Below are 25,921 nucleotides of genomic sequence, written 5' to 3' on the forward strand. Positions count from 1 at the left end.
CGTATTTTTAGCTCTCTTCTACTAATACTATAGCTACCCCTTAAACATTCTCTCCTACATCTAGTTTTCTTTAACGAAACATAGGGAGAACTAACCTAAACTTGTTGACAGTGGCGCACGCCATGCTCGTGACGTCACAGCGTAGATACGCACGTTAGAGGGCCTTAGTTGTAACCCCGGCGTATGTTGGTTCTTTCCTTAAACTACATGGGTCGAGATTAAATTCCTAAACTGCACATTTTATATAAATTCCAATACTGCTGAATTAATGCATCTTATATTTCTCAATACCAATTAAGGTTTGTTAATTTTAAGATGTATGCCCATCGTACCAGTCCATTGCTAATTAATCATTTAAAATATTATTTTTAGCAAGCCAGAATAGGTAGGATTGTTGTATATATAAACTCCCTTAGAGCAGCAAGATTTCTCTAAGTATTTAGTACAAAATCCTGCCTCCTCTGCACTCCCTGCAACAATATATTGCCCTGTCCTTAAGTCCCGATATGGCACCCCCAATGGATTACCATGCGCATCAAGCTCTTCACCTGTCTGGAAAGGTGAAGCGAGGTGATCTCTTCGACCGTAGGGTCGACCACATTCTACAAGGAGCTGCCCTGGCCTGCTGACCTGCCTGGTCATTGAACCCGGCCAATTCTGGCTCACCCCACTCTCTCTTCCAAAACGTGTCTCACCAACGCAACGAGTCCTGTTGCTGCCGGTCGGAGAGATTGAGAAGAGGTCCCTGGTGTACCTAGTTGCAGCCACAGTGAGAATTCTTGGGGTGAGCCAGGCAAGAAATTAGTGCAACAACCAGGTCAACAGCTATCTCGGGCATAGGACTAAACTTCAAAGGAGTGCAGGTACTACATCAATGGCCATTTAGTTTTCCCCCATTTTTTATTAGCTTAGACTAATTTTAACTTGATAGGGTACCTGGCTAATTACACTATTCGGACTGTGTGCGGTGGGATTGTGTGTATATATTTTTTCTATACAATTTTTTGCCTTTTGAGACTAACATAGTCTCTGGGTCACGTGGGCCACGTGCCAGACCCCATTTTGATTTTGATTATTGCAGACCGCGTGTCTAAACCATCAGCTTTATAATTTTGAATTGCTTTGAATTGCATCTCTTTTAATTCCATTTTTGTCTTTGTTAAGATGTCCGTTTTGTTTTAATGTAAATTGTGAAATAAATCAATATTAGGTTAATTAAACCTCTTTAGTATTTTTGCTCCCTCATTTATTTTAATGTGTGAAATGAATAGTTGTTCACGGGACAAAGTACCCAGTATTTAAAGAGAAAACCTAAGTAAGTCTATAGGTGGTAACAGCGAGGAACTTTGCATTAATATATTTGCTTCGAAGGTAAAGATCCTTATCTTTAAACTTTTAAACTACTTTACATCACTGCTCCCATTTTGGATTTTGTCTACCTTACATTAACGTAAAATAACTGTCCAGCATCTCATTGGGGTCACTGGGACGGAGCCGGAACAGAGCCTGAGAATGAGAGGACTATAGACCTGACAAAGCTAGAGTAGGCCATAAATTATTCTTAATCCTACGTGTGGAGTGCTTAGGCCTCTGGACAGTAAAATTTCCCTTTTGTATGTGAGTGATGGTTAGTGAATTGTGACAGTAAAGTATTAGCAGGGTGTTTGTGCCCCGAGAGTAAGTGCTCCTATCCTCCCCTGTTGAACTTTGTGTAACTGTTATAAGGAGACTTTCCCGGACTAAGTTCCCACTCAGAACGTAACCATTAAAAAATTCTCCACATTACCGTATGGAGATAGCTGGGAAGTCTCAAGCTTGCCCCCCAAAACCCGTAAAAAAATCCCGCATTTGGGGACAAATTTCCTAAAAGTAGGTCCCCCAGCGAAAGGATAACTACACAATATGTTCATCTGTCTATGATTCTTTTCATTGGGTAAATATTTAGCAGTTTGGCCTGGGGATATTTTAAAAATATCTCAGATAGACTGATTGTACAATAGTATTTTTTTCAAAAGACACTTTCATGAATATCATATAGTATTATTAATATATACGAGTGAAATTTTCAAATAGGCAGCCATTTTGTGTTGTCTGAGATATTTCATGAACGCATCCACCAATTTCGTTTAAAGACGTAGAAAAAGAAAACGGAATGTATTTCTGGTTAAAGAAAATTTAATTTGACGGTAACTATAGTATATTGAACTTATATGTGAAAAACAATATATCTTGAAATTTATTTTCATTATGAAGGTATTTTAGCACATTTTGTGAATCAATGGCAAAAGTAATTGTATATATAAGCGTATGAAGTTATAACATATGAATTAAGTTATATTTACGAGAGAATAGGAAATATTTCAACAAAGTGGCTAGATAATTTCACAAGATTAAAGGCTAAGAATTAATTATAAAAAAACTCCAGAAGTTTTCACGTGAGTATAGATTTAATACATATTGAATATCTATTAATTTCACCATTAAAGTACACTTTGAAATATCGATAAATGGGCATGATTTACTTAATTTTACTTTAAGGGTTGTTTTCCTAGTGCTATAACACAAGGAAACCCTACGCAATACAAGATATATAATATCTGCTTGTCCTATATTTTCTTAGGTATTAGAGTATTACAAACCATATTTTGTATTAATTGTCAAATCCACATTCTCGAAGCTCTTAGGAAACAAGAAAATCTTCAATTTCTTCTTGAAAGCCTTTAATATCTCGTCTTTTGGATGTTTAGTTTATCACTATACTTTCTGTTCTGTACTCCTTTGAAACCACAGCAATCCTTACTTATAAGCAGATATTTCATACTGCAATTAAAGTAGTTTAATCACCAAAGTGTTCTACACATTTATTCGTGGGTTACTTATACTTTTGAAAATTACTATCTTCCCCAATTTCACTATTAATTGATACCAATATAACAAAAATATCTCAAATATAAGTTTAGGGTTTTATTTTACATTATCCTCTTTGTTTCATAACGATTTTAAACATCACAGTTCAATTAATCATTAGTAGTACACAAGTTTAAAACATTAAAAATAAATCGCCCAGATCTTATTACACGTGATAATAAAAGAAATCGTTTAGCTTACATCGTTAATTTTCCTAAGTTCCGAAAATACTATTGTTTTAATGTAAAAATTTACCAAGTTTAGACCAACGTCTTATTATGATTAATGTAAATAACCAACACATATAAGGTGAAACCAATGTAACATAACAAAGGCTGACACTGAAAAAAAAAAATAGGCCCAATCAGATCCGGGTAGCATATTTAAACTTCCTGCGATATTCAGTCGTTAATGTCGTATTCATATGCATATTCTATGTAGCTTCGTGTAGGCAAAGCAATGGCTTTGGCTCCATGAATATGAAAAATAACTTTATTCTGGGACTAATAGCTAGCCTAAAGTGAGCTAAGCCAGATGTTAGACTCGGCATTCAGGAAGTATTTGCTAATCTTGTTGATGTTAGTGGAAGTTATACTCATGAATATTTATAGCCAGTGATAGCTCTTTTCTATAGTAATTCATATCTATAAAAGGTTATCATTAATAACATTAAAATACTACCAACAATGGCTATGTTACTATTTGTGAATTATCAGAAGCCATTTTCCTAAATTTCTGATCATTCACATTTCAAACAAGTAGGCCCTATTGATAAATATCTTGACCAGTCAATGGAGATGATATGTTGTTCTTGAGACATCTTCACAAGCAGAAACTTTAGAATCTTAGTGTATAATTGATAGAGCATTAATTGCAATATAGGGGACCATTATCCAAGTACTTGTCATTTAAAGCACATATATATCCAGAAGAAACTAAGAGAAAAATAACTTGCTATACCTTTCTTCTTTACAGAAGTAGTCCACCTTTACTTTTATCTTCTATAAAAAGACTGAAATACTATTTTCTTCTACTACTCCTCCAAGATTATATATGCGTTCACTCAAACTTCTGCATCTCTGTAAAAGAAATGGAACCCAAAGCACAGTTTTTAATACAAAGATAACCAAAAGTATAGGTCTAGTGATAGTATATGTAAAGAAATATTGGTTTGCATTCTTTAGGATTTAATGTTCTTTAGGTATAGAGTAGAATGTATCAATCTTCAAATAGTATAGTGTGAAAAGATAATACTAAGTCCATCACAAAATACAAGAAAACTAGATAGAAGAAGATCTATCCTCTAACTATTGCAGTTCATATCAGAAGTCTTGTATAAAAACTGCATTCCTTAAATGTCTATATAGGCTATGATATAGACAAGATTTAAACTGTTGGGTCTCTAATTTAATTGGCACAAAAGCTGATGAAACACTTTGATGATCCTACATTATGATTAGCAGCATTTATTTTTTGTAAGCAGCCCAAAATGATCATGTCACTCATACTGACAAGAGTAAATTTCAAACTTTATCCAAGACCACAACTCCACAAGGGATCCAGATACAGTATACCGACGACTGTCACTGACACTGACTCCTGGTAAGCGTTTACCTTGGGGGCAACACCAGATCATAAGAACAATCATGTTCAAAGATGCAGGTTGCTGCCTTCCTTCAATAGTCTTCACCTTAGGGTTTGATGAAGACCTTAGAAAACTCAAATATCAAATCAGCCCTGCCTTTATTACTACTACTACTACTACTACTACTACTACTACTACTACTACTACTACTAGCTAAGCTACAGCCCAAGCTGGAAAAGCAGAATGCTAAAAGCCCAAGGGCTCCAATAGGGAAAACAGCACAGTGAGGAAAAGAAATAAGGAAATAAACTACAAGAGAAGTTTAAGAGAAATAATAACTTGAATAAATCTTTCATGTATTAACTATTAAAACTTAAAAAATAACAAGAGGAAGAGAAAAAAGATAGAATAGTGTGCCAGAATGTACCCTCAAGCCAGAGATCCCTAACTCAAGACAGTGGAAGACCATGGTAAAGAGGTTATGGCACTACCAAGGCCAGAGAACAATGGTTTGATTTTGGAGTGTCCTTCTCCTGGAAGAGCTGCTTATCATAGCTAAAGAGTCTCTTCTACCCTTACCCAGAGGAAAGTAGCCACCAAACAATTAAGTGCAGTAGTTACCCCGTTAAGCAAAGAAGAATTTGTTAATCTCAGTGTTGTTGGGTTTATGAGAAAAGAGAATGTGTAAAGAATAGGCCAGACTATTCTGTGCATGTGTCAGCATAGGTAAAATGAGCCGTAACCAGAGAGAGGGCTCCAATATAGTACTGTCTGGCCAGTCAAAGGACCAATAACTCTCCAGTGGTAGTATCTCAATGGGTGGCTGATGCCTTGGCAAACCTTCTACCTACCTACCTTTGGGAGTCAATGCCAGGCCCTTCATACCTGCTGCATATATTCACTCCTGCTACGGGATGACCAGCGGCATGAGCCAGTGTCTTACCAATGTTGCAAGCCAAGCTACAACCATCAAACAATGTACGAGAGGGAACTGCACCTTGTGACCAGCTATATTATGAATACACTGGCCATGTGTACATTCTTTTTTAAACTGAGCCTTGATACACTGGATCATTTGGCAGCCTGTTCTTGCATTTCAAGATATATTGCATAACTATGATCACAATATATTATGAAAGTACAGTATGGCAAATATGTTATTGTGCTTAGTCTTGATGGTGAAAAGCTATTACTGAAAAACACGATTTAAGAATTGGAATACGCTTTGTGGCTGTAGGGTAAGCATTTAATATGGCTGTAACTGCAGTACGTTATAAAGCTTGCGGAAATCCCTGGTACCCCATTAATTTATTTCCTACTGACATGTAGGACAGCAGCTTCAAGAAAATAACAGCCAAGTGTGAGTTTTTATCCAAGAGGGAAAAATTGTTTGGAATAAGACATTGTTGTCATGAATACTGTATGGTATTGGTTGGTGCTTGATTGACGTTAAAGTGCGCTTTAAAATGTTGAAAATTGCAATGTATGACAAATTTGGCATATTGATTGGTCCTTAGCAATGCATTAGGCACCCTTTAACTGAATTTCAAGAGAAAAGGTAGTTTTTGTTGTCTTGGAATTTAACCATTTTTTTATTTCAATGTTTCTAGATTGTAAGGAAATATGTTATTTTTATTAATAAAATAAATTTTTGAATATACTTACCCGATAATCATGTAGCTGTCAACTCCGTTGCCCGACAGAATTCTATGGAGGGATACGCCAGCTATCACAATACTAGAAGGGGGTGTACTTACCAGCGCCACCTGTGGCCAGGTACTCAATTACTTGTTGTTGACACCTCCTCAATTATTCCTCGGTCCACTGGTTCTCTCTGGGGAGGAAGGGAGGGTCGATTAAATCATGATTATCGGGTAAGTATATTCAAAAATTTATTTTATTAATAAAAATAACATTTTTCAATATTAAACTTACCCGATAATCATGTAGCTGATTCACACCCAGGGAGGTGGGTGAAAACCAGTGTACAAGATTAAAGGATAGCTAAGTATCCCATATTTCATATAACAGTTATCTCAAATAACAATGAAATAATAAGTACCTGGTAAGGAAGTCGAATAGAACCGTTACTCTGCCTCTTTATTTAAAGTTCGTCTTCCTTACTGAGCGCAGCGTTCCTCTTGGAGGCTGAATCAACCCAAAGGTGCTAAAGTACACGGGGTTGCAACCCCTACTAAAGGACCTCTACCAAACCTTTAACCCAGGCGCTTCTCAAGAATGAATAGACCACCCGCCAGATCCAAGGATGCGGAAGGCTTCTTAGCCTACCGTAACAACCATAAAAACAACAATAAAAGTATTCAAGAGAAAGGTTAAAAAAGGTTATGGGATTAAGGGAATGTAGTGGCTGAGCCCTCACCTACTACTGCACTCGCTGCTACGAATGGTCCCAGGGTGTAGCAGTTCTCGTAAAGAGACAGGACATCTTTCAGATAAAATGATGCAAACACTGACTTGCTCCTCCAATAGGTTGCATCCATTATGCTCTGCAGAGAACGGTTTTTATTAAAGGCCATCGAAGTAGCTACAGCTCTTACTTCGTGGGTCCTTACCTTCAGCAATGCAAGGTCTTCCTCCTTTAAGTGAGAATGTGCTTCTCTGATCAGAAGCCTTATATAGTACGAAAGCCCATTCTTGGACATGGGTCTCGAGGGTTTCTTGATGGCACACCATAAGGCTTCTGACTGTCCTCGAATAGGTTTAGACCTCTTCAGATAATATTTGAGAGCTCTGACAGGGCAAAGAACTCTCTCTAGTTCGTTACCTACCATGTTGGAGAGGCTAGGTATTTCGAACGATCTAGGCCAAGGACGTGAAGGAAGCTCGTTCTTTGCTAGGAATCCAAGCTGAAAAGAACATGTTGCAGATTCGGTTGTGAAACCAATGTTCTTGCTGAAGGCATGAACCTCACTGACTCTCTTAGCTGTTGCAAGGCAAACGAGAAAAAGAGTCTTGAGGGTAAGGTCCTTGAAGGAAGCTGACTGGAGAGGTTCGAACCTAGATGTCATAAGGAACCTTAAGACTACGTCTAGATTCCAGCCTGGAGTGGAAAGACGACGTTCTTTAGACGTCTCAAAAGACTTGAGAATGTCTTGAAGGTCCTTGTTGGAAGACAGGTCCAAACCTCTGTGGCGGAGAACTGAGGCCAACATGCTCCTATATCCTTTAATCGTAGGTGCTGAAAGGGATCTCTCATTCCTAAGATGTAGAAGGAAGTCAGCTATTTGGATCACAGAGGTATTGGTAGAGGATATTGAATTGGCTCTACACCAGCTTCGGAAGACCTCCCACTTAGACTGGTAGACTCTACGAGTGGAAACTCTTCTAGCTCTGGCAATCGCACTGGCTGCCTCCTTCGAAAAGCCTCTAGCTCTAGCGAATCTTTCGACAGTCTGAAGGCAGTCAGCCGAAGAGCGTGGAGGTTTGGGTGCAACCTGTCTACGTGAGGTTGACGTAGAAGGTCCACTCTTAGAGGTAGAGTCCTGGGGAAGTCGACTAGCCATTGAAGTACCTCTGTGTACCATTCTCTTGCAGGCCAAAGGGGAGCAACCAGCGTCAGCCGTGTCCCTTCGTGCGAGACGAATTTCTGCAGAACTTTGTTTATTATCTTGAACGGAGGGAATGCGTACAGGTCGAGATGGGACCAGTTCAGAAGAAAAGCATCCACATGAACCGCTGCAGGGTCTGGAACAGGGGAACAATAAAGCGGAAGTCTCTTGGTTATGGAGGTGGCAAACAGATCTATGGTAGGTTGACCCCACAAGGTCCAAAGTCTGTTGCACACACTCTTGTGGAGGGTCCATTCCGTGGGAATGACCTGATTCCTTCTGCTTAGGCGATCCGCTGAAACATTCATATCGCCCTGGATGAACCTCGTGACCAGAGTGAGGTTTAGACCTCTTGACCAAATGAGGAGGTCCCTTGCGATCTCGTAAAGGCTCCTCGAATGGGTCCCTCCTTGCTTGGAGATGTAAGCCAAGGCTGTGGTGTTGTCTGAATTCACCTCCACCACTTTGCCTAGCAGGAGGGACTTGAAGTTCAACAGGGCTAGATGAACTGCTAGCAGTTCCTTGCAGTTGATGTGGAGTAATCCTTGTTCCTCGTTCCATACTCCCGAGCATTCCCGTCCGTCCAAGGTCGCACCCCAGCCCGAGTCCGATGCATCTGAAATCCCTGGTACCCCATTAATTTATTTCCTACTGACATGTAGGACAGCAGCTTCAAGAAAATAACAGCCAAGTGTGAGTTTTTATCCAAGAGGGAAAAATTGTTTGGAATAAGACATTGTTGTCATGAATACTGTATGGTATTGGTTGGTGCTTGATTGACGTTAAAGTGCGCTTTAAAATGTTGAAAATTGCAATGTATGACAAATTTGGCATATTGATTGGTCCTTAGCAATGCATTAGGCACCCTTTAACTGAATTTCAAGAGAAAAGGTAGTTTTTGTTGTCTTGGAATTTAACCATTTTTTTATTTCAATGTTTCTAGATTGTAAGGAAATATGTTATTTTTATTAATAAAATAAATTTTTGAATATACTTACCCGATAATCATGTAGCTGTCAACTCCGTTGCCCGACAGAATTCTATGGAGGGATACGCCAGCTATCACAATACTAGAAGGGGGTGTACTTACCAGCGCCACCTGTGGCCAGGTACTCAATTACTTGTTGTTGACACCTCCTCAATTATTCCTCGGTCCACTGGTTCTCTCTGGGGAGGAAGGGAGGGTCGATTAAATCATGATTATCGGGTAAGTATATTCAAAAATTTATTTTATTAATAAAAATAACATTTTTCAATATTAAACTTACCCGATAATCATGTAGCTGATTCACACCCAGGGAGGTGGGTGAAAACCAGTGTACAAGATTAAAGGATAGCTAAGTATCCCATATTTCATATAACAGTTATCTCAAATAACAATGAAATAATAAGTACCTGGTAAGGAAGTCGAATAGAACCGTTACTCTGCCTCTTTATTTAAAGTTCGTCTTCCTTACTGAGCGCAGCGTTCCTCTTGGAGGCTGAATCAACCCAAAGGTGCTAAAGTACACGGGGTTGCAACCCCTACTAAAGGACCTCTACCAAACCTTTAACCCAGGCGCTTCTCAAGAATGAATAGACCACCCGCCAGATCCAAGGATGCGGAAGGCTTCTTAGCCTACCGTAACAACCATAAAAACAACAATAAAAGTATTCAAGAGAAAGGTTAAAAAAGGTTATGGGATTAAGGGAATGTAGTGGCTGAGCCCTCACCTACTACTGCACTCGCTGCTACGAATGGTCCCAGGGTGTAGCAGTTCTCGTAAAGAGACAGGACATCTTTCAGATAAAATGATGCAAACACTGACTTGCTCCTCCAATAGGTTGCATCCATTATGCTCTGCAGAGAACGGTTTTTATTAAAGGCCATCGAAGTAGCTACAGCTCTTACTTCGTGGGTCCTTACCTTCAGCAATGCAAGGTCTTCCTCCTTTAAGTGAGAATGTGCTTCTCTGATCAGAAGCCTTATATAGTACGAAAGCCCATTCTTGGACATGGGTCTCGAGGGTTTCTTGATGGCACACCATAAGGCTTCTGACTGTCCTCGAATAGGTTTAGACCTCTTCAGATAATATTTGAGAGCTCTGACAGGGCAAAGAACTCTCTCTAGTTCGTTACCTACCATGTTGGAGAGGCTAGGTATTTCGAACGATCTAGGCCAAGGACGTGAAGGAAGCTCGTTCTTTGCTAGGAATCCAAGCTGAAAAGAACATGTTGCAGATTCGGTTGTGAAACCAATGTTCTTGCTGAAGGCATGAACCTCACTGACTCTCTTAGCTGTTGCAAGGCAAACGAGAAAAAGAGTCTTGAGGGTAAGGTCCTTGAAGGAAGCTGACTGGAGAGGTTCGAACCTAGATGTCATAAGGAACCTTAAGACTACGTCTAGATTCCAGCCTGGAGTGGAAAGACGACGTTCTTTAGACGTCTCAAAAGACTTGAGAATGTCTTGAAGGTCCTTGTTGGAAGACAGGTCCAAACCTCTGTGGCGGAGAACTGAGGCCAACATGCTCCTATATCCTTTAATCGTAGGTGCTGAAAGGGATCTCTCATTCCTAAGATGTAGAAGGAAGTCAGCTATTTGGATCACAGAGGTATTGGTAGAGGATATTGAATTGGCTCTACACCAGCTTCGGAAGACCTCCCACTTAGACTGGTAGACTCTACGAGTGGAAACTCTTCTAGCTCTGGCAATCGCACTGGCTGCCTCCTTCGAAAAGCCTCTAGCTCTAGCGAATCTTTCGACAGTCTGAAGGCAGTCAGCCGAAGAGCGTGGAGGTTTGGGTGCAACCTGTCTACGTGAGGTTGACGTAGAAGGTCCACTCTTAGAGGTAGAGTCCTGGGGAAGTCGACTAGCCATTGAAGTACCTCTGTGTACCATTCTCTTGCAGGCCAAAGGGGAGCAACCAGCGTCAGCCGTGTCCCTTCGTGCGAGACGAATTTCTGCAGAACTTTGTTTATTATCTTGAACGGAGGGAATGCGTACAGGTCGAGATGGGACCAGTTCAGAAGAAAAGCATCCACATGAACCGCTGCAGGGTCTGGAACAGGGGAACAATAAAGCGGAAGTCTCTTGGTTATGGAGGTGGCAAACAGATCTATGGTAGGTTGACCCCACAAGGTCCAAAGTCTGTTGCACACACTCTTGTGGAGGGTCCATTCCGTGGGAATGACCTGATTCCTTCTGCTTAGGCGATCCGCTGAAACATTCATATCGCCCTGGATGAACCTCGTGACCAGAGTGAGGTTTAGACCTCTTGACCAAATGAGGAGGTCCCTTGCGATCTCGTAAAGGCTCCTCGAATGGGTCCCTCCTTGCTTGGAGATGTAAGCCAAGGCTGTGGTGTTGTCTGAATTCACCTCCACCACTTTGCCTAGCAGGAGGGACTTGAAGTTCAACAGGGCTAGATGAACTGCTAGCAGTTCCTTGCAGTTGATGTGGAGTAATCCTTGTTCCTCGTTCCATACTCCCGAGCATTCCCGTCCGTCCAAGGTCGCACCCCAGCCCGAGTCCGATGCATCTGAAATCCCTGGTACCCCATTAATTTATTTCCTACTGACATGTAGGACAGCAGCTTCAAGAAAATAACAGCCAAGTGTGAGTTTTTATCCAAGAGGGAAAAATTGTTTGGAATAAGACATTGTTGTCATGAATACTGTATGGTATTGGTTGGTGCTTGATTGACGTTAAAGTGCGCTTTAAAATGTTGAAAATTGCAATGTATGACAAATTTGGCATATTGATTGGTCCTTAGCAATGCATTAGGCACCCTTTAACTGAATTTCAAGAGAAAAGGTAGTTTTTGTTGTCTTGGAATTTAACCATTTTTTTATTTCAATGTTTCTAGATTGTAAGGAAATATGTTATTTTTATTAATAAAATAAATTTTTGAATATACTTACCCGATAATCATGTAGCTGTCAACTCCGTTGCCCGACAGAATTCTATGGAGGGATACGCCAGCTATCACAATACTAGAAGGGGGTGTACTTACCAGCGCCACCTGTGGCCAGGTACTCAATTACTTGTTGTTGACACCTCCTCAATTATTCCTCGGTCCACTGGTTCTCTCTGGGGAGGAAGGGAGGGTCGATTAAATCATGATTATCGGGTAAGTATATTCAAAAATTTATTTTATTAATAAAAATAACATTTTTCAATATTAAACTTACCCGATAATCATGTAGCTGATTCACACCCAGGGAGGTGGGTGAAAACCAGTGTACAAGATTAAAGGATAGCTAAGTATCCCATATTTCATATAACAGTTATCTCAAATAACAATGAAATAATAAGTACCTGGTAAGGAAGTCGAATAGAACCGTTACTCTGCCTCTTTATTTAAAGTTCGTCTTCCTTACTGAGCGCAGCGTTCCTCTTGGAGGCTGAATCAACCCAAAGGTGCTAAAGTACACGGGGTTGCAACCCCTACTAAAGGACCTCTACCAAACCTTTAACCCAGGCGCTTCTCAAGAATGAATAGACCACCCGCCAGATCCAAGGATGCGGAAGGCTTCTTAGCCTACCGTAACAACCATAAAAACAACAATAAAAGTATTCAAGAGAAAGGTTAAAAAAGGTTATGGGATTAAGGGAATGTAGTGGCTGAGCCCTCACCTACTACTGCACTCGCTGCTACGAATGGTCCCAGGGTGTAGCAGTTCTCGTAAAGAGACAGGACATCTTTCAGATAAAATGATGCAAACACTGACTTGCTCCTCCAATAGGTTGCATCCATTATGCTCTGCAGAGAACGGTTTTTATTAAAGGCCATCGAAGTAGCTACAGCTCTTACTTCGTGGGTCCTTACCTTCAGCAATGCAAGGTCTTCCTCCTTTAAGTGAGAATGTGCTTCTCTGATCAGAAGCCTTATATAGTACGAAAGCCCATTCTTGGACATGGGTCTCGAGGGTTTCTTGATGGCACACCATAAGGCTTCTGACTGTCCTCGAATAGGTTTAGACCTCTTCAGATAATATTTGAGAGCTCTGACAGGGCAAAGAACTCTCTCTAGTTCGTTACCTACCATGTTGGAGAGGCTAGGTATTTCGAACGATCTAGGCCAAGGACGTGAAGGAAGCTCGTTCTTTGCTAGGAATCCAAGCTGAAAAGAACATGTTGCAGATTCGGTTGTGAAACCAATGTTCTTGCTGAAGGCATGAACCTCACTGACTCTCTTAGCTGTTGCAAGGCAAACGAGAAAAAGAGTCTTGAGGGTAAGGTCCTTGAAGGAAGCTGACTGGAGAGGTTCGAACCTAGATGTCATAAGGAACCTTAAGACTACGTCTAGATTCCAGCCTGGAGTGGAAAGACGACGTTCTTTAGACGTCTCAAAAGACTTGAGAATGTCTTGAAGGTCCTTGTTGGAAGACAGGTCCAAACCTCTGTGGCGGAGAACTGAGGCCAACATGCTCCTATATCCTTTAATCGTAGGTGCTGAAAGGGATCTCTCATTCCTAAGATGTAGAAGGAAGTCAGCTATTTGGATCACAGAGGTATTGGTAGAGGATATTGAATTGGCTCTACACCAGCTTCGGAAGACCTCCCACTTAGACTGGTAGACTCTACGAGTGGAAACTCTTCTAGCTCTGGCAATCGCACTGGCTGCCTCCTTCGAAAAGCCTCTAGCTCTAGCGAATCTTTCGACAGTCTGAAGGCAGTCAGCCGAAGAGCGTGGAGGTTTGGGTGCAACCTGTCTACGTGAGGTTGACGTAGAAGGTCCACTCTTAGAGGTAGAGTCCTGGGGAAGTCGACTAGCCATTGAAGTACCTCTGTGTACCATTCTCTTGCAGGCCAAAGGGGAGCAACCAGCGTCAGCCGTGTCCCTTCGTGCGAGACGAATTTCTGCAGAACTTTGTTTATTATCTTGAACGGAGGGAATGCGTACAGGTCGAGATGGGACCAGTTCAGAAGAAAAGCATCCACATGAACCGCTGCAGGGTCTGGAACAGGGGAACAATAAAGCGGAAGTCTCTTGGTTATGGAGGTGGCAAACAGATCTATGGTAGGTTGACCCCACAAGGTCCAAAGTCTGTTGCACACACTCTTGTGGAGGGTCCATTCCGTGGGAATGACCTGATTCCTTCTGCTTAGGCGATCCGCTGAAACATTCATATCGCCCTGGATGAACCTCGTGACCAGAGTGAGGTTTAGACCTCTTGACCAAATGAGGAGGTCCCTTGCGATCTCGTAAAGGCTCCTCGAATGGGTCCCTCCTTGCTTGGAGATGTAAGCCAAGGCTGTGGTGTTGTCTGAATTCACCTCCACCACTTTGCCTAGCAGGAGGGACTTGAAGTTCAACAGGGCTAGATGAACTGCTAGCAGTTCCTTGCAGTTGATGTGGAGTAATCCTTGTTCCTCGTTCCATACTCCCGAGCATTCCCGTCCGTCCAAGGTCGCACCCCAGCCCGAGTCCGATGCATCTGAGAAGAGATGAAGATTGGGGGTCTGGATGGCCAATGATAGACCCTCCTTGAGAAGGAGATTGTGCTTCCACCACAGGAGAGTGGTCTTCATCTCTTGGTTGATAGGGATAGAGACTGCTTCTAGAGTCGAGCCCTTGTCCCAATGAGCAGCAAGATGGAATTGAAGAGGGCGGAGGTGGAGTCTTCCTAGCTCGACAAACAGGGCCAGTGATGAGAGGGTCCCTGTGAGACTCATCCACTGTCTCACTGAGCAATTGCTCCTCTTCAGCATGCTCATGATGCACTCTAGGGCTTGGCTTATCCTGAAAGTTGAACATTTCAAATGCTCTGAACATCCCTTTCAGTAAATGATCCAGGTCTGAGAAGGTCAACAAACCTTCGAGCGTCTCATAGCAGTTCTCCGAGGCGAGTCCACCAGACTTGGGAAGTCAGCCTGGGCAGAGGCAGGTACTCCCAAGCCTGGTGCTTCCCCTGTGGCATACCAAACGCTCGCTTTCGAAGTGAGCTTCGTTGGAGGGAACATGAAGGAAGTCTTGCCAAGGTGTTGTTTAAACTGCAGCCACTCCCCTAAGATCCTTAAAGCCCTCTTGGAGGATCTAGCTAGGACAAGCTTAGTATAGGAGGACTTAGCTTGTTGTACGCCCAGCGAAAACTCAGATGGTGGAGAGCGGGGAATAGCAGAGACAAAGTGGTCTGGGTAAATCTCCCTGAGTAGAGCCAAGACCTTACGAAAATCAATAGACTGTGGAGAAAGCTTGGATTCGTCCACGTCTGATGAGGGATCAAGGTGTGCCTCCTCATCATCCGACACCTCATCACCAGAGTGTAGCGAAGAGATCGGACAAGAATGCTGAACCGCAGAGTCAGAACGGGTAGGAACAATAACAGTGGTTTCCTCTTCCAGTAACTGTTGAGGGAAAACCTGAGGCTCAGACTGCAAAGGCTGAACAACAGACGAAGCAGAAGGAAGGCGCATGGGTGAAGGAGGTTGACTCCTAGCAAGAGAGGTTGAACCCAAGGATTGCACTTGCTGAGCGGAGGACGGAGGCGGAGTAGCCCGTTCCTGTTCCTGTGAGATGAGCGGAGCATGATGAGGTTGAGGCTGCGCAGAACAAGGTAAAGTTCTCGCAAGCTGAGGCTCCTGAGGCGCAAGTCCAGGGTGTAGAGGAGCTTGCCTTGAGGAGGGTTGAGCTCGCTGCAGCGATGGCTGAGCAGACTGACTCATGGAAGGGAGAGGTTGTTGTACCCCAACCGAGAGTTGCACCACTGGTGGAGCAGCAAGGGGAGGCGGAGGAAGAGTGGAATAACTCTCCTGATCCCAAAGCAAAGGTTGCCTTAAAGAAGGCTGAGGCTGAACACCACTGGGAACAGCGAACTCCGAAAGTGGCTCAACATCGTACGCCTGGCAGATGGTGCTGCGACCAGGCGGAGCGAGCGCAGGCGGGGCGAGCACAGGCGGAGCGAGAACAGGCGGAGGGAGTGTAGGCGGAGGCGGAGGTGCAACACTCTCAGCCCGACACTCACGCATCAAGTCCGAAAGCTGTGCTTGCATGGACTGAAGCAGGGTCCACTTGGGATCGGCAGAAACGATAGCAGACTGAGGTAAAGCCTTAACAGTCGAGCTCTGTTGTGGCAGAACCTTACTCCTCTTGGGCGGAGTACAGTCGACAGATGACTGAGGCGAGTCAGAGCTGAGCCAATGACTGCAACCTGGCTGAGCACTCGCGGACTGAACTCTACGTTTAAGCGGTCTCGAGACCTGAGACCAACGTTTCTTCCCTGACAGTTGATCAGCGGACGAGAATAAGACGGGCTCAATCGTCTGCAGGTGGGAGTGACGGTCTTTGGAAGACACGCCCGCAACCACCGAGGATAGTTCTGTGCGCCTAACAAGGCCTGCCGAACCCTTAAGCCCTTCGACATTGCTTCTCCCCTGGGCATGGGAGCTTGCAAGAGGTCCCGGACTGGGAGGACGACTGGCTCGCACAGAAAAATCCTCACGCACCACACTGGCACCACTAGCACTTGGCACTGCACCGACACTAGCACTCGTCACAGCACTGGCACTAACTCCACCCACTGCACTCTTGACCTTCAGTTCTTTAACTTCGGCCATCAGAGACTTATGGTCACTTACCACTGATTCTACTTTATCGCCTAAAGCCTGAATAGCACGCAAAACAACTGACATATCAGGCGGAGGGCACACAGTAGGTTCGGGGGTAGCCACTACAGGGGTAGGAAAAGGTAGGGGATCATGAGGTGAGGAAAACATAGAAGAGTGAGAAGAACTCCTCCTAACTCTACCTCTCTCTAACTTAGTTGAATATTTTAAAAGACGGACAAATTCCAATTCCGAAAGTCCGGCGCATTCCTCACATCGATTTTCTAACTGACAGGGCCTGTCCCTACAGTCAGAACAAGCGGTGTGAGGATCTACCGAGGCCTTCGGAATACGCCTATTGCAAGACCTACATCGTCTATGGGAGGGGGCTTGCGAAATGTCAGACATCTTGTAATCCAAAGAGTTAGCCAAAGGGGGATCCAAAAACAAGCAAAATTCGTTAACCGTTATATCAGTACTATATAAAAGCTATCTAGCTAATATAAGAAGGATTCCAGTAAAGCGACAGCCGTTAATCTGAGAGAATACTTCACCAAATATCCGTGAATAAACTCGAAGACCATAAGCGTATCCCAGAACGTCTAGCCGGAAGCACGACAGAGGAATAATTGAGGAGGTGTCAACAACAAGTAATTGAGTACCTGGCCACAGGTGGCGCTGGTAAGTACCCCCCTTCTAGTATTGTGATAGCTGGCGTATCCCTCCATAGAATTCTGTCGGGCAACGGAGTTGACAGCTACATGATTATCGGGTAAGTTTAATATTGAAAAAGTACAGTATATTACAATCCTGTACAAGAATTGGTGATTAGAAGCACAAAATACTGCACTTTCCCTTTTTGTGGAAAAAATCAGAAATACGATATGCATGTATTGCAAGTAAAATGCAATACAGTATATGGAAATTTTACGTTTTTGGTTCTTAGCAATATATACTGGACTAAATGTCAAGAGCAAAAGTGTCTTCCATAAACAAAATTTCAAGCAATTTTTGTAAGAACAAAAAAGGCTTGCAATGTTGCTACATCATGAGAAAAAGCTATATTTTACTACTCTGCATATAGCTACCCAAAATGATATATTTTTCTCAGAGGAAATATTTAATGTTTCTGCATACAATATTTCTTTATTGCAAGCAAATGCCAATACTGTAAACAGTATGGCAATTTTACTTATCATTTTGTTCTTAGCAATGCATTAGGTACCATTTAACAACATTTAATGATAAGTATTTTTTTCCAAATAAAAGGTAACGTGCCATTAGTACTGAGCATATGAAAATGCTTAACGTTGAATGCGTAAAGGTTTCAAAAATTCATTACGTATACACTTACATTAAACTTTTATTTACACATTTTCATATATGACTGCACTTTCTAGACGTCAAACTTTAGTTGTGATGAATTAAGATCTATGAACATGGCTGCAATCCCGACTCTTCATGGGGGTTAGGTAACAAAGACAACTAAATTACAAACAAACATTGTAATATTGGTGACCTTGGGTCAGTGAACTCGCAACTTCCCTAACCAACTAACCATTCTACCCACATGCAGTCAAGTCTCTAAATAACACACTAGATTGTTTTCCTGCAGTCCACTAACTGTGCTGTAGGTTTTGTTATCGTAAATGTACATTACAGTATTAAAGTATAATAAATGAACATTACAGTACTGTAAAAACATAAACTCTTGAATGATTTATAATTTTTCTTAAGTTTAATGTTTACTTTAATATAATTTCCCTCTAAACTCTCAATACATTGTGAACTTACTATCACCACAATTAATTTTACTTCCTTTCATTGTTTCTCTCTCATAATTCTTAGCTTATTTCCCTATATAATTTTAGATTAACAACAAAAACAAGATTTTCATTAATCCTTTTCTATTTCTTTTTCATTTCTGAAGTCACACATTTTTATTGTTTGCTTCCATCTACGTTTATTTCTTATACCACTACATATTACGTATTATCTTTATGATCCCTATTTCCATTTTTCAGTCTTTCCCATTAATTATTTTACTTAAAGATTTTGTAAATCATAAAAACTTTATCGATATCTCTCTCCCATATTTTTCTTTACACTCGCTGAATGTTTTCACGCTTGTCTGAGCAACTCCTGGCAGAGGTATTTTGTTTTTAGTCACTTTACACACCGCTTATACAAATTTGTTAATTTTTAAAAGAAATGTTCGTCCTTCTGAAGGAAAATTTGCATTTAAAAAATAGATGTCCTTAAAGATAGCATAATCTAAAAACATGACATATGTTTAGTTCTATTTTTTTTCATTTTCAATGTGTAAATAAAACATCGCGGTCAAAACGTTAATGGGTTAACGGGCTGTAAAGTGGGGTTCCATTTCCTGTTTGATTGGAATGCTTGATAATAGAATTCAAATTAATGTTTAATATAATTAAATATATTTCATATTATAATGAGATGGTAATCTTATATAGCCTTCTTTAAAAAGGTGCACTTTTTTTAACAAATAAGGAAGCCACAAATTATCATAAATTCTTTATAACCTCTAATTTCATTATTTTTCTTACTTGAAATAAGGTAATTCATCATAAAGAAAATTATTTACGTACGATAATGAGATAACAGCAAAAAATTCAAAATATTTACCTGTTTTCAGAGAGAGAATCTTTTCTTGTAACTGAAATGCAAACTCATACTTTTAATAATTTTCATTATTAAAATTTCTATGGAACTGGTTTATCGCCAAATAGCATAGTTTACACGTGTTAGCTATAAAGTTATTGTGTACATTTGCTAGTTTTTCATTACGGTCTTTCTACTCTAATCAATGTTATTAAATCCTACTAAACTGGATAATATCATGTTATAATAACAGCAGTATGCAGTACAATAGGAGAGGTAAAATGTTAAGAGAAGTAAGGAAAGAATGTTGCACGGTGCAGATATCCTAACTGAGTTGACTCAACGGACACAAGGAATGTCTGTGAAAAAACCTACTAAACTTTAAAATATTTTGTAGATCTAAATATGTTGCTTGTTGAAACCGCAGACAAAATCCATGAAGACAGAGGACTGATTATTGTAAGCTAATAATAAAAGAAATAATTAAATTATATGTACATCATATACACAATTTTACCGAACAAACTTGGATTGGGTCACCGATTATATACATAAAAGTTTTATAACAATTAAAAGTCTAACACTTTACATAAGCTATTTACATAAAAAAACAACCAGCCAATGCTAAAATGAGCTAACTTCTAATTATGAACAAGAAACACTGAAAAGTCATATGGACTCGCACCTCTCCAATAACTATACATAACAGAAAGGCTTCTTAAGAGGAAATAACTCAATCAGTAGCATCATTAATATCAATGCAGTATTGCACACGTATTTATGTCTTTACGGATTTAATGATTTGCTCGTTCTAAGGAACTGGATCTGATCAGGATGCATCTAAAATTCTATTACAGTATAAGTATACAGTATACTCTATTATATTGACTTCTCTAAGATTACATGAATCAAATGGTTCTGACCACAGAAGGTTGACAATAAAATAATATAATGTAATAGTAAAGATATGACTGATTTTACTGAAGTGTAAGATTTGTCAAATTGTGATTAAAAGGTAATTAGTCCTAAGTTTCAGCTAGTTAATTTCAGCTAGCAAAAATTTTACACAGTAATGTATAATACATTATCAAAAGAAATTGGAAAACCTTTGTAGAACAGAATCCTATAAAATCTTTAACCATAATACTGTATATGAAATATTAAAATTTTAAGTAGCTTAACATCATAATTTCAAGTCTGAGAACTAACATAGTATGTTTCAAAGTACTAGGAGATTTTATTCTTATGATTTATTACGTTTAGAAAACATTCAACAACTGATTGCAAAGAGGAAACAATAACCATTTCTCTTGTCTATACACAGTATAAATATTGTTGTAGTGTAATAGTTATGACAGTCATAATTAAAGGGACACAAAGTACAATATAAAACCGCATACGCCCCATCAGAGAAACATCTTCTATCACCGGATATGGATTCAAATCTTCACCATGCTTTGATACTTATCTTTGGTACATAGCTGAACTTAGCAAAGAATTCATGCAATTCTATCATAATACCTAGCTTTTGAGTATTCCTGCTAACAGACAGAAGAAAACATCTCAATATAAGAAAAAGGCCTCCAAAACATTCTTATGAACAGTTCCTTTATAAATAAACATTAACTAGCAATACTGGTATGGTCATCTATTTCTAATCATTTTAGATGCTTTTACAAGATGGAAAAACTAAAAACATAATTAGCATCACCATACACTTCACCACATCATGGAGGTTATACCATAGCTCCTTGTTATTATTTTTCAAATCGTGGGTTGAGGTACTAGTTTTAAAATTAATGCTGTATATGGTTACTAAGCATTCAAAATAATCTTTCCTTAGAAGATGGAAATCAAAAACAATAAAATCTACATAATTTGGATTAAGTAACAAAATAAGAATGAGAAGGCAATAATAGCCCAAGCTGGCTTAAACAAAGTTTCTCATAAACAATTGAAAATTGTTAATTCCATCCTGATTCTCTGCCCCTGCAGAATCTTGTTGAAGATTTTTGTTATCTAACTGTATTTTGGCAATTTTATTCAAGATACTTATGAGAACACAATATAAGTATCAGACCTTTAATTGTGGAAAAAATACTTTCCCTGTGTATGAATAATAATAGAATAACTTTTAAAAGACCATTAAGGAGATAGCAATCTGACATAATGTTCTTTGTATCCAGTAAACTAATAAATATTGACTTGTAAGGAATCCATATCTACAAGTATTTTGTGACTTCGTCAGCTTGAGTAGCTACCACCAATAATCCTAATCTTAGAAGAATTTTTTTTACTATCTCTTAAATAACAAGACCTTTTCACAAACAATTAAATTTGAATTATCACATCTTAAGTCACCAATCAAGGTTCAAAAGATATCGTTGAAACACTGCAAGAATCTGGGGTGAAATCCTTGAACTGAGAGAATACAGCAATCTGGAAAAGAAAGAAAGAAATTTAAAATGAACTTAAGGCATAATATGATATAGTCTTCAATGGAATAATCTTAAATGTATAACAGTAAATACAGGACTACTAAAATCATAATAAAACAAAATATGTTATTTTCATTAGTAAAATAAATTTTTGAATATACTTACCCGATGATCATGTAGCTGTCAACTCTGTTGCCCGACAGAAATCTACGGTCGGGATACGCCAGCGATCGCTACCCAGGTGGGGGTGTACTCAACAGCGCCATCTGTGAGCAGGTACTCAAGTACTTCTTGTCAACAAGAACTCAATTTTCTCCTCGGTCCACTGGTTCTCTATGGGGAGGAAGGGCGGGTTCTTTAATTCATGATCATCGGGTAAGTATATTCAAAAATTTATTTTACTAATGAAAATAACATTTTTCAATATTAATCTTACCCGATGATCATGTAGCTGATTTACACCCAGGGTGGTGGGTGGAGACCAGCATACATGTTAACAAAGAAGCTAAGTATCCCGTATTTCATTTTATTAGTTATTCAAAATAACAAACATAAAATAAATAAGTACCTGGTAAGGAAGTCGACTTGAACCATTACTCTGCCTTTTTTAAGTACGTCTTCCTTACGGAGCCTAGCGGTCCTCTTAGGATGCTGAACGACTCCTAGGTGCTGAAGTATAAAGGGCTGCAACCCATACTAAAGGACCTCATCACAACCTCTAATCTAGGCGCTTCTCAAGAAAGAATTTGACCACCCGCCAAATCAACCAGGATGCGGAAGGCTTCTTAGCCTTCCGGACAACCCAGAAATATTTCAAGAGAAAGATTAAAAAGGTTCTGGAATTAGGGAATTGTAGTGGTGGAGCCCCCACCACTACTGCACTCGTTGCTACAAATGGTCCCAGAGTGTAGCAGTTCTCGTAAAGAGACTGGACATTCTTAAGATAAAAGACGCGAACACTGACTTGCTTTTCCAATAGGTTGCGTCGATTATACTTTGCAGAGATCTATTTTGTTTAAAGGCCACGGAAGTTGCGACAGCTCTAACTTCGTGTGTCCTTACCTTCAGCAAAGCTTGGTCTTCCTCATTCAGATGGGAATGAGCTTCTCGTATAAACAGTCTGATAAAATAGGATAAAGCATTCTTTGACATAAGCAAAGATGGTTTCTTAACTGAACACCATAAAGCTTCAGACGGGCCTCGTAAAGGTTTTTTAAAAAGAACTTAAGAGCTCTTACAGGACATAAGACTCTTTCTAGTTCATTACCAACCATATGATAAGTTTGGAGTACCGAACGATATTGGCCAAGGCCGAGAAGGCAGCTCGTGTTTGGCTAGAAAACCAAGTTGTAGACTATGTAGCCGTTTCGGATGAGAATCCGATGTTCTTGCTGAAGGCATGAATCTCACTGACTCTTTTAGCTGTGGTTAAGCATATCAGGAAAAGAGTCTTAAAGGTGAGATCTTTCAGGGAGGCTGATTAAAGTGGTTCGAACCTGTCTAACATAAGGAATCTTAGAACCACGTCTAAATTCCAACCAGGTGTAACCAAACGACGCTCCTTCGTGGTCTCAAAAGACTTAAGGAGGTCCTGTAGATCTTTATTGTTGAAAAGATCTAAGCCTCTGTGACGGAAGACTGATGCCAACATGCTTCTGTAACCCTTGAAAGTGGGAGCTGAAAGAGATCGCTCTTTTCTCAGATATAAGAGGAAGTCAGCTATTTGAGTTACAGAGGTACTGGTCGAGGATACGGATACTGACTTGCACCAGTTTAGGAAGATATCCCACTTCGATTGGTAGACTCTAAGGGTGGATGTTCTCCTTGCTCTAACAATCTCTCTGGTTGCCTCCTTCGAAAAACCTCTAGTTCTCGAGAGTCTTTCGATACTCTGAAGGCAGTGAGACGAAGAGCGTGGAGGCCTTGGAGTACCTTCTTACGCTAGGCAGATGTAGCAGGTCCACCTTTAGGGGAAGAGTTCTGGGAACGTCTACTAGCCATCGAAGTACCTCGGTAAGTTATTCTCTCGCGTGTTAACTTTGTCCCATCGTGAGAGGCGAACTTCTGCAGTACCTTGTTGACAATCTAGAACGGAGGGAATGCATATAGATCTAGATGATACTAATCTAGTAGAAAGGCATCTAAAAGAACCACCTCTGGGTCCGGGATAGGTGAGCAAAGTATTGAGAGCCTCTTGGACATCGAGGTTGCGAAGAGATCTATGGTTGGATGGCCCCAGGTGACCCAAAGTCTCTTGCATACATCTCTGTGGAGGGTCCAATATGTTGCAATTATTGTCCCTTCCTACTGAGACAAACTGCTAAGACATTCAAGTTGCCTTGGAAGAAATTTGTTACTAGTGAAAAGTCTAGACCTGTTGAACAGGAGAGGAGGTCACTAGCGAACTCGCACCATGTCAGAGAGTAGGTCCCTCCTTGCTAGGAGATGAACATCAAAGCAGGGAGTTGTCCGTGTTGACCTCCATGACTTCGTCTTGAAGGAGAGACCTGAAGCTTTTCCAGGTCAGACTTACTGCCAGAAGCTTCTTGCAGTTAAAATGCATTGTCCTTTGACGCGAGTTCCATAATCCCGAGCATTCCCTACCGCCTAAGATCGCACCCCAGCCTACGTCCGATGCGTCTGAGAAGAGAACGTGGTTGGGAGTCTGAACAGTCAGGGGAAGACCTTATAAAAGGTTGATAAAGTCCTTTCCTCAGGTTAGACAAGACTTATCTTCCGGAAACCGGGATCGAGACCGCTTCTAACGTCTTGTCCTTTTCCAGTGAAGAGCTAGATGAAACCGAAGAGGACGGAGGTGTAGTCTTCCAAGTGACACCAAATGCACCACGGATGACAGTGTCCTAACCAGACTCATCCACAGCCTGACAGGGCTGTATTCCTTCTTCAGCATCTTCTGGATGGATAGCAGGGCTGGGGATTGATCTTCTTGTTCAGCCATGTCCTCATCAGAAGGTTCCTCATCCGAAACTGATGAGGAAACGGCAACGGAGTGGGCAACGTCTGACTCGCTGAATCCGGTCGCACTGGTGGATGCGTGACGGAGCCGGACACAAGATCATGGTACTGCTGCACAGTCTGTGAACTGTCAACCATGGGGAAGAGAGGAAGAACAGAGACAACCCGAAACTGTCTAGACTGTCTGGGTAGTACAGACAACCCCTTATCGGGTTGCTGAGGTTGCCGCACTGCGTCACAACAAGACACCTCTGCTGGTTGTTGAACGTCTTCCCAGTGACACACTGAACGTCCACAACCACCTCCGAGAGTAGCATAACATCAACGTGCGACTGTCAACCCACACTGGGTCGCACCGGTGGAGGAACCATCTCAACTGGCGGACGTGAGTAGGATACCTCAGCGTCCGTAAAAAATCCTCTATCAAGGACTAAGCTTGTACTGCATGTCTTGCAACCAAGCCCAAGGTCTATGGGAGCAGGTGTGGCAACAGACGGGGTTAGCGACTGAAGCGGAACCATTTACCCTCCCTGGAAGCATGTTATGCTTAAATAAAAGTCCATAGGAGGCTAAGCAGCTTAAGGCTCCTCTCCAAATGACAGAGTCCTCAAGGGAATATCAGAAGGAGGGAGAAACAGCACTTTCTCATCTACAGGAACCATATCCGAGAAAAGCTAAGTTCTCTCAGTGAGGGTTTCACTGGTGCAAAAGCAGCAGACCAGAAGGCAACGTTATGAAACTGCTTGACAGTCTGTGAACTGTCAAAAACTGAACTGTCAACCACAACAGGAGCGTGAGGACATACAGCACTGGTGTATAAGTAGCAGACCAGAAGGCAACGTCATGTAACTGCATGACAGTTTGTGAGTTGGCAACCACTTGTGTGGGGAAGCCTCAACTCCTGCCTGACTAGTTTGCTGCTGGCGAGTGGCGGTAACCACAGTGTGTTGCGGAGGCTGACACACCGTGTCAAAACACGGCAGCTTGTGGTAGCTCCCGCACGGCAACGGAGTGCTCTGTGTGTGGGAGTCATCATACATCTGGCCGGGTTGACTGTGCATGGGTGGAGGAGCTTTCACAACAAGAGTGTGAGAGCAGGAAGCCATGCCGGGCGCACAACCGTGGGAGGTGTAGGCCCACGGGTGCATCGTCAACCTTCTCCACAGTCGGAGAGTGGGAGCTGGCAACAACAAAAGCAGAGTGCTGGTGCGTGGGAGGGGCTGCGGTGGGTTGAGGAGCATGCGGTATGGTATGCAGAGCATGCTGTAAGGTATGCAGAGCATGCTGTATG

General features: G+C 41.3%; 1 protein-coding gene across 1 annotated transcript in view; it reads right to left on the reverse strand.

Annotated features, from left to right (window-relative positions):
- Nucleotides 1–17,916: 17,916 nt before the first annotated feature.
- Nucleotides 17,917–25,921, reverse strand: part of LOC137647260 (protein rogdi-like) — a 65,228-nt gene continuing 57,223 nt past the window's right edge. The window contains exon 7 of the mRNA XM_068380652.1: nucleotides 17,917–21,655. Within this exon, the coding sequence (XP_068236753.1) occupies nucleotides 21,581–21,655 (75 nt within the window). The 3' untranslated portion in view covers nucleotides 17,917–21,580. The remainder of the gene's footprint in view (nucleotides 21,656–25,921) is intronic.

This window comes from Palaemon carinicauda, chromosome 9, assembly GCF_036898095.1.
Source record: "Palaemon carinicauda isolate YSFRI2023 chromosome 9, ASM3689809v2, whole genome shotgun sequence".
Classification (NCBI taxonomy): domain Eukaryota; kingdom Metazoa; phylum Arthropoda; class Malacostraca; order Decapoda; family Palaemonidae; genus Palaemon; species Palaemon carinicauda.